Source organism: Alosa sapidissima, chromosome 15 (genome assembly GCF_018492685.1).
Source record: "Alosa sapidissima isolate fAloSap1 chromosome 15, fAloSap1.pri, whole genome shotgun sequence".
Taxonomy (NCBI): Eukaryota; Metazoa; Chordata; class Actinopteri; order Clupeiformes; family Clupeidae; genus Alosa; species Alosa sapidissima.
In genome coordinates, this window is record NC_055971.1 from 33,310,985 (window position 1) to 33,320,984 (window position 10,000).

The 10,000-nt window shown below is 42.4% G+C and overlaps 1 protein-coding gene across 1 annotated transcript in view; it reads left to right on the forward strand.

Annotated features, from left to right (window-relative positions):
- Positions 1-10,000, forward strand: part of zgc:153039 (uncharacterized protein LOC767698 homolog) — a 57,968-nt gene that overhangs the window by 3,731 nt on the left and 44,237 nt on the right. The window contains 2 exon segments of the mRNA XM_042063764.1: positions 2,939-3,076; positions 7,390-7,704. Coding sequence (XP_041919698.1) covers positions 2,939-3,076; positions 7,390-7,704 — 453 coding nt within the window.

The following is a 10,000-nucleotide window of genomic DNA, read 5'->3' on the forward strand; positions in this document are numbered from 1 at the left end:
TTACTTCGCTTATGACAGAAATTAAGTTTTGTGCCAACATGTTGTAGAAACACAAGCCACAACACTGCCTTTAGTTGGTGCAAATCTCCTTTACTTTATAGTCTGCGATTCACATTAGGTCTACTAGGCCATCACCGCGAGTGCATACAAAATGTTTTTGGCCAAGTTTGCTATTTAAATTCGTTACTACCAGTCGTTGCTTTTTTACTGTGTCGATTCGCGATTGAGTGCACATAACAGCGGTGTCTTCACGGAGACATCCACTCTCCAGTTTCATTTTTGCTGTTGTTACGAGCGAGCTTATAGGCTATGATATGGGAAATACTTTCAATGCGATCAGCTTCAGAAATGTAGTCTGTGCTACACCTTTCCACCAAGTTGTGGAAAATTGTAGTTTTTGCGATGTTGACAAATATGCGTAGCACATGGAAGCTCTTGATTGCACATGCTACTAAAGTCTATAAAAACAATATATTTATGGAATAAAACTAGACAGGTACCTCGGATTAGCATCGCTGTTTATTCATAAACTGCAATTTTCAGCAGCCAGCAGAGGGCATTTAGCCTACTATGCTTCCGGACAATATTGTGCGTCTCCCCTAATTCTGAAGCAGTGGCACCACTAAATGAAGAGGAAACACTGAGAAGAAAGTTAATGCTTTAAATAGGCTACATCAATACAATATATTAAGTGAAACTGGACGGGCCATAATAACCTCTGTCTAGTTTAGGCTACTTATTATTAAATTGTAATGTGAGCGGCAGCCAGCAGGGGGCGATACGTCGCAGGTTTATTTAAAAAGCAAATGTGCGTCTGCCCTGATTCTGATACCGTGACGGTATTAATTAAACCGTGGCGGGCCGCCATGCTGAAATAAACGTACTGTAGAGGAAACACTGCACTCTCACACACACACACACACATACACACCACACACACACACTCACACTCACACACACACACACACACACTCAGAAGCAAAAATGTGTTCTCCCATAAACACACATTTCTGATATTTCTTTATATTTATTCTTTATATATATTTATTCTATATCTATTCTATTATCTGTGTGTATCAGAGGCGATTGCTCTAAGACTACAGGGGAAGCTCAGCCTCCTCTAAAATATCACGGAAAATCGCATCAAATACCACTATTACATTAGTTAAGCTTCTAGCCTACTATTCCAACTAGAACATGCTGAAAACATGTTCATCTTCATGGCTAGTTTGTTCAGCATTAAGGTTTTGCCGGTCATTTATCGTGATTTCGCACCCGTAATACATTGCTGTGACGACACGATCCATCAAAAAACCATGCAAAAAACCCATAGACGCTCGGCTTCACTGGACTTTCAATGGCACTACAGAGTGGGCTGATCTCAGTGTAGAAAAGCTACACGTTTATTGGACAAGTGCCACAAAATCGTCATTTCCAGGGAAGCCCGGCGTCTCTGGGAGTGAATGGGACAGTGGGATGACCCGGACGCCGAGCTTCTGTATGATGATTGGAGGAACCGTCATAGAGGCTGGACTCTTTTTGATTGACAGCATATTATGTCGCGATCTGACAGGAAGTGGTTCAAGTTCAAGGGATGCGTTAACGTTAGTGTTGACAGGTGAAGTCGAGAGGCAAGGCAAGTTGCAGCTCAAATTTTCATAATTTGGGAGCAATACAGTCGGTTTCTATTTGTCTTTGTAAATAGCATACTTTAAATAAAACTGTAATGTGGAGTTACAGAGTTTGTGACTTTTGTTTCAGTTGTGTATTTAGGCTAAGTTAGGTAGCGCGCTATATAACGGTGTGCGTAGGCATTTTTATCAGAGCTTCCCCTGTTCCAAAGAGCAGCAATCGCCACTGGTGTGTATATATATCTCTGTATATATCTATGTGTGTAATATATCTCCAATGGTTGTAGCCACTTAGGCCAACTTCAGCGTTTCACTACAGGAGACTGCTGGTCCGCAGAGCTGCAGAATCTAATTATGCCCGGTGCTTCTGTCACTCGTCTTCTTATTTCACTGCTCAATTGATCAACCGACAGAAAAAAAGAAAACAAAAGTTTCGGCAATTAAGTAGAAATATGCTAATATGGTCTCATCAAATATAGTCATAAAATTATGTGGTAGGCTTGTGGTATGAGCGTTCATTTAATGCATGAGAAACTGAAACCAATCGATAACGTTGGTGAAGCAAAGCTCCGCTTCAACCCGTTATGAGGCTACGGGGTAACGATATTAAACAAACAAAGTTGATTCTGGCAACTTCCATACAAACTCAAGAGTGCTGCTGGCATCCGATCCGAGGTGCTGCTGTTCGCGGGTTCGAGTCCGGGCGTGTGCAGGGCTGAATCGTGCAGGTTCAACACAACGCAGGTTACACGTGTGTGTGCGTGTGTTGTATATATGCTGTTTGTGGCTCCAGGCAATCAGAAGAGAGAATCCCGATGGGAGGCTGTGGGACCCGCCATCTAAATTAGTTTACGTCTGCGGCAAACACTTTGTTAGCTAAAGTCAGTCAGTCATGCTAGCTAAAGTCTAGCAAACTAGGAGCTGTGATTACATGTCATAGTTCAGCTCCGAGTTAGCCTGCAACACCTAGCACTAGTGCTATTATGGTTGCACTCTGCATGTTAAATGCGCTATAAAATAGCGACACGGGTCAGGACTTGGAAGAGAGTTTGTATAACTCGTCTGTTGGCTGGCCATAGCATTAGATCGGTATAAATAGCTATATATAACACTTGGGTAAAGTTCAAATGTAATGCACTGAAATTCTCATAGACCCCCATTCAAATATTTCCGGGTAGTTTCACCTAAAAATGCCCGGATGTGTCAAAAAAACGTACCCGGATTGTTGTTCTCATATATATATATATATATATATATATATATATGTGTGTGTGTGTGTGTTATGGAGCCCTAACTGGGTGCTGCAGACATGATCAGCAGGGCTCTGGGCCCTGAGTTCGGGGGCAGCATGGGCATCATGTTCTTCCTGGCCAACGTGTGCGGTAGCGCCCTCTATGTGCTGGGACTGGTGGAGGCCGTGCTTTCCACCTTTGGAGCTCCTGAAGGTAATGTCTTAACATTCATGTGTGTGTGTGTGTGTGTGTGTGTGTTTGTCTTTGTTTTGTGTGTGTGTGTGTGTGTGTGTGTGTGTGTGTGTCTGTATGTGTGTGTGTCTGTATGTGTGTGTTTCTGTATCTTTGTGTGTGTGTGCTAGGGATGTAACGATTACCGGTATAATGGTAAACCGCGATAAAAATCTTGACTATAGACTATAACAATTACCGTTTTCATTTCAAATATCATAATTATCGCAGTTGATTACCACGGTGTGGAAACCGTGTGTTTAATCCTTCCCAGCTTCATCCGAGCCTGCTTTTGACATACAGTAGGCCTGGTACAATGAAAAAAAAACTGGTACCCTACTGATTCTGTTGTCTAATTGATGGATTTAACTGCAATACGGATTAGGTTACACCTGATTTTAAAAGGTGGAACATTTTCACCACAAAACGTGTAGCAGGTACTGTATCATGTAGCCACTCTGCATCTTTTTATACCGTGATAATACCGAAAACCGTGATAATTTTGGTCACTATAAGCGTGAGGTTAAATATTCATACTGTTACATCCCTAGTGTGTGCGTGCGTGCGTGTGTGTGTCGGTTTTAATTCAACTCTATGTCTTTCCTCCCCATTTGAGAAATATGTTTTATCTGTTTTGTGTCAATGGGAGAAAAGGAGCTGCATTCTCAATAGTGCTTTTAAGTGTCTGTACAGTTTCCTTCCCAGGTGATCATAGAGACAGGTGACTATAGAGACAGGTGACCATAGACACAGGTGACCATAGAGACAGGTGACCATAGAGACAGGTGACCATAGAGACAGGTGACCATAGACACAGGTGACCATAGAGACAGGTAACCATAGACAGGTGATTATACTGTTTTAGTGACAGGTGACTCTAGAGACAGGTAGCTATAGTTTGATCAAAAATCTTCAGGCACACTCAGGTGTGAGAAAACACTACAGGTTTATTCACAACGCCAGGGGCACGTTACCAGCGACAGCAAGTTCCAGTTCCAAACCCAAAGTTCTGTAGGACAAGGCCCCATCTTATACATGTTACTTACCAGCGACAGCATGTTCCAGTTCCAAACCCAAAGTTCTGTAGGGCAAGGCCCCATCTTATACATGTTACTTACCAGCGACAGCACATTCCAGTTCCAAACCCAAAGTTCTGTAGGGCAAGGCCCCATCTTATACATGTTACTTACCAGCGACAGCACATTCCAGTTCCAAACCCAATGTTCTGTAGGGCAAGGCCCCATCTTATACTGTACATGTTACGTATACAGCCAAACTCCAAGTTCTGTAGGGCAAGGCTCCAGTCTTATACATGTTACTTACGTAGTAATAATAGCAATCAGATGAGTCCTTCTCACTTGAACATACAGTGGTCTTTTCCAAAACTCCTCATACATGCAGAAATACAACAATACATGTATACAGAGTACCTCTTGGACATAGCATATGCTCCTCACATCAAGTCATGTGGCTACTCCAAGGAAGTAAGATAGTAGGTCAATATCATTCATATACATCCTTTAGCAAGTCATGTGGCTACTCCAAGGAAGTAAGATAGTAGGTCAATACCATTCATATACATCCTTTAGCATATATATCCTTTAGCATTTTAGTAGGTCAATACAATTCATATACATCCTTTAGCATATACATCCTTTAGCATTTTAGTAGGTCAATACAATTCATATACATCCTTTAGCATATACATCCTTTAGCATTTTAGTAGGTCAATACAATTCATATACATCCTTTAGCATATACATCCTTTAGCATTTTAGTAGGTCAATACAATTCATATACATCCTATACATCCTTTAGCATTTTCTTGTCATCGTATGCTCCTTCTCAGGATATTCCTTAAATATTACTGCCTCAGGCAGACACTCGTGACAAAAGGGGTTGCATGACCTTTATTAGAAAGTCCTGACATAGAGAGAGCAAATGACAGACAAAGCAAAGTTTATGCATAGAATTGAATGTACAGAAAAGCATATATGACAATGTAATGTTTATCACCTCTATGTAATACGATTTTGTTAGTTATCCAAAATTTCTACCACAATAGACACAGGTGACCACCATAGACATACTGTGTTATATAGAGACAGGTGACCATAGACATACTGTGTTATCTAGAGACAGGTGACCACCATAGACATACTGTGTTATATAGAGACAGGTGACCATAGACATACTGTGTTATATAGAGACAGGTGACCATAGGTGACCATAGACATACTGTGTTATATAGAGACAGGTGACCATAGACATACTGTGTTATCTAGAGACAGGTGACCATAGGTGACCATAGACATACTGTGTTATATAGAGACAGGTGACCATAGACATACTGTGTTATCTAGAGACAGGTGACCATAGACATACTGTGTTATATAGAGACAGGTGACCACCATAGACATACTGTGTTATATAGAGACAGGTGACCATATTAACCCTCTTTATCGCCCCAAAGTGCTCATTCTAGTTAGCATTAACCCTCTGTATTGCCCCAAAGTGCTCATTCTAGTTAGCATTAACCCTCTGTATTGCCCCAAAGTGCTCATTCTAGTTAGCATTAACCCTCTGTATTGCCCCAAAGTGCTCATAGCATTAACCCTCTTTATTGCCCCAAAGTGCTCATTCTAGTTAGCATTAACCCTCTGTATTGCCCCAAAGTGCTCATTCTAGTTAGCATTATTGCCCCAAAGTGCTCATCTTAGTAAGCATTCATATTCTTTATTGCCCCAGCTGCCATCCTAGTTAGCATTCACCATCTTCATTGCATCAAAATGCTCATCCTAGTTCAGGGGTGGGCAAACTGCGGCCGCGGGCCGGATCCGGCCCGCCAAGCACTTTCATCCGGCCCGCCGAGCATTTCATTTGGTTATCAGGCTGCTCGCTATTTTTTTCCTGCGATAGAGATGACGTTGGTTAGCTTTTCACTCTCCTTAGAGAACGTTTACAATGTCAATGTCAAAACATCATGTTAAATAGAGATAACATCATGTTAAACTAAGTTAACTCTTAGTTATCTCCTTTGCTGCAGATCTAACGTGAACATTATGCGATCCATTTAATTGGGAACGCGTCTGCACTCACGAGAGGGAGAGAGAGCCGCAGGTTCCAGCTGGCTTGTCATTGTTTATAATTGATATCTCCTTCTTATAAGAAACTTTTAAAAGGAAATCATGAAGGCAACAGTAGTTCCCACAACTGACCATTTAAAAACTGTGAGAGGGCCCAGCCGTAGGTACAGCACTAGCCATAGCGGAGCAGGCAGAAGATCATTGAGAAATAAACGTGAATTAAAGCGACTGTCTTAAAGCGACAGTGCACAGTTTATACATGTGTTAAACAGCATACAATTAGCAGTATTTTTAAGCAATTCATATTTTAAAATAAATATTTTTCATACTAAATTATAGGCTATAATTTTTTTTTTTATGTGTGTGTCGTGGGGGGGTTGTTGTACGGCCCGTCAGCCAATTTTCAAAACCCTTGAGCCAAAAAGTTTGCCCACCCCTGTCCTAGTTAGCATTCCCCCATTTTTATTGCCCTAAAGTGCTCATCCTAGTAAGCATTCATCCTCTTTATTGCCCCAGTTGCCATCCTAGTTAGCATTCACCATCTTTATTGCCCCAAAGTGCTCATCCTAGTTAGCAGTCACCATCTTAATTGCCCCAAAGTGCTCATCCTTGTTAGCATCCACCCTCTGCATTGCCCCAAAGTACTCATCCTTGTTAGCATCCACCCTCTACATTGCCCCAAAGTGTTTATCCTAGTTAGCATTCATTATCTTCATTGTCACAGTTAGCATCCTAGTTAGCATTCACCCTCTTCATAGCCACAGTTAGCATCCTAGTTAGCATTCACCCTCTACATTACTCCAAAGTGCTCATCCTTGTTAGCATTCACCCTCTACATTACTCCAAAGTGTTTATCCTAGTTAGCTTTCACCATCTTCATTGCCATTGTGTCTGTGTTTGTTTGTGTGTGTGTGTGTGTGTGTGCGTGTGTGTGTGTGTGTGTGTGTGTGTGTGTGTGTGTGTGCGTATGTGCGTGCATGCATGTGTGTGTATGAGCGAGTGTGTGTGTGTGTGTGTGTGCGCGCGTGCGTGTGTGTATGCGCGTGCGTGTGTGTGTGTGTGTTAATTCTATGTGTGTGTGCGTGCGTGCATGCGTGTGTGCATGTGTGTGTGTGCGCGCGCGTGTGCATGTGTGTGTGTGCGCGCGCGTGTCTGTGCGTGTGTGTGTGTGTGTGTGTGTGTGTGTTAATTCTATGTGTGTGTGTGCAGATGGCTCGCGTGGTGGTGTGTATGAGGTCTTGCCCGTGGGCTACTGGTGGTCAGTGCTCTACGGCAGCGCCATCCTCCTGCTGTGTCTGCTGGTGTGCCTGGTGGGGGCCCACATCTACGCCAAGGCCACCTTCCTCATCTTCCTGGTGGTCATGGTGGTGCTGCTCACGGTGCTGGTCAGCTTCTTCGCCGTGCCCCCCCACAGCATCACGCTACCCGCGACGTCACCGCCTCCCGTCGCCAACACCTCCGCCCCCCCCACCACCGCCAACTTCACCGGCTTCAAGCTGGACACACTACTGGGCAACCTTGAGGGTGAGCGTGCGGCGCTGCTGTGTTCAAATTTGCAGTGGTCTCTTAGTGTGTGTGTGTGTGTGTGTGTGTGTGTGTGTGTGTGCATGTGTTCAAATTTGCAGTGGTCTCTTAGTGTGTGTCAAGTCATTGCTGGCGGCCAAGGAGGTAGGGATGTGTAATATGGACAGAAAATAATATTTTGTATAAATAATGAATAATATATATTTATTCTTTAAAGGCCCCCTGTGTTACGTTTTCAGTTGTTTGTTAACAAAATCAACATTTCCCATTCATAAATGTGGCCTCATTCATGTTTAATTACCACCACCACTAACTCGAAGCATTTGGCGTCTGCATTAGAGATGCGCGGTTCGCGGTTACAGCCGCGGACTCTGCGGTTAAACCATCTCCCATGTCGCGTCTCGTTGCAGAGCCTTGGTAGGCCACTAAGCAAATCTGCAACCTATGAGCCCAGATGCCAGTATTGGAGGAGGCCTAAACATCTCGTAGATGAGACTGACTGGGTTATTTTGTTTCGATATTATATATAAAACACATAGTCATTGTAGCCTACCATTCAGGGAATAGGCATTTAAAAGAGAGACAGATTATGGAGTGATATGACTCAGAAATGACATCGGGCAATGGCAGTGCGAGATGTTCAGAACGTAAGAGCTAAAACTTCTACAAGCTCAATAACATCCACAGCGGAAAAAAGAAGGCAAGAAAAATAGTCGGAAAACTTCTAGTATCTATTCACGTGTAGACTCAATTAAAATGAATATACTACCTAGTCTTCTGTATGTATTCCAATCCATACCTATTGAGAAGCCCGGACATTACTTTATGGAATGGGATAAACTTCTAGCTAGATTCATCTGGGCAGGGAAAAAACCTAGAGTAAGGTACAAAACACTAAAACTGGCTAAAGATAGGGGAGGGCTTGCTCTCCCATGTCTACTAGATTATTACAAGGCTGCTCAACTTAGATTTTTAGTCGGATGGTGTACGCCCAGTTATAGATCAAGGTGGAAAGAAATAGAATGCTCAATGGGAGGGAGATGTCCAATGAGTATGTTAATTGGTGACTGTGCACTAATTGACCAAATTTCTGATCCCAGTAATCCCTGGATATCTTGCTCCCTGGGGATATGGGATAAAATAGCTAAACGACACCCCCTGAGAGACAGGATGGGTATCTTCAAATGGTTTGCCTACGAAGCTGATTTTATACCCAGTATCCACGACAAACAAGTCCTTGTGTGGAACAACAAAGGTCTTACGGCATGCATCTCTTTAATAAAACAAGATTTAGTTTTCAGGAGCTGAAGGACCAATTTGGTTTAGAGAATCAGGACCATTTTAGATATCTGCAAATCAGAGACTTTATTAATACATCTTTTATAAGGAAAGAGAAAGAACCTTGTAGAAACATTATTATCGACATCTTTCTGAAAGCCTGTGAAGATGTAGCTTACAGAAAAATAATTTCCAGACTATATGTTGCTCTTCAGGCCTTGGCAAGAGACAATACAATGTCAATCAAATCCAGGTGGGAAAAGGAGAGTAGCTTGTCATTATCACAGAAGGAGTGGGAAGGGATCTGTGCACATCAATGGAGGATGACAAGTTCACCCTCATGGAGATTCTTTAGTTGGAAAAACATTATTAGATTCTTTTATACTCCAGCCCAAAAGGCAAACTATTCTACTCTAACTAACTACTGGAGATGTTGTGGATGCACTATGGCAGATCACTTTCACATCTTTTGGAATTGTGCCTTTGTTGGTCCTTTTTGGTTAAGTGTCCATAGCCATTTAGAACTTGCTTTCAGCATAAGAATTAACTATGATTTCAAAACATTGTATCTCTGTGACTTTGAGGAACTTCAATGTGGAAAACTAGTCAAATATCTGTTGAGAGTCCTATTAGTGGCCAAAAAGGCCTTGACAAGAAAATGGCTTCAGAAGGCCCCTCCTACTGTGGATGATTGGATTGATGTTGTGTATGATATCTATAATATGGAGAGAAATCAATATGACAAATTTTATGAAAATTGGTTAAGTTGGGTTTATTATGTCTTAGCAATAAGACCTGACTTTGTGTAATTTAAGTACGCATGGCAGCCTCCATCAGCAGAAGGGCAGCAGAATAATTAGTAGTGTGTGTGTTTGTGTGTGTGTGTGTGTGTCTCTGTGTGTGTGTGGGCCTCTGTGTGTGTGTGTGTGTGTGTGCCTCTGTGTGTGTGTGTGTGTGTGTGTGTGTGTGTGTGTGTGTGTGTGTGTGTGTGTGTGTGTGTTCTGTGTGTGTGTGTGTG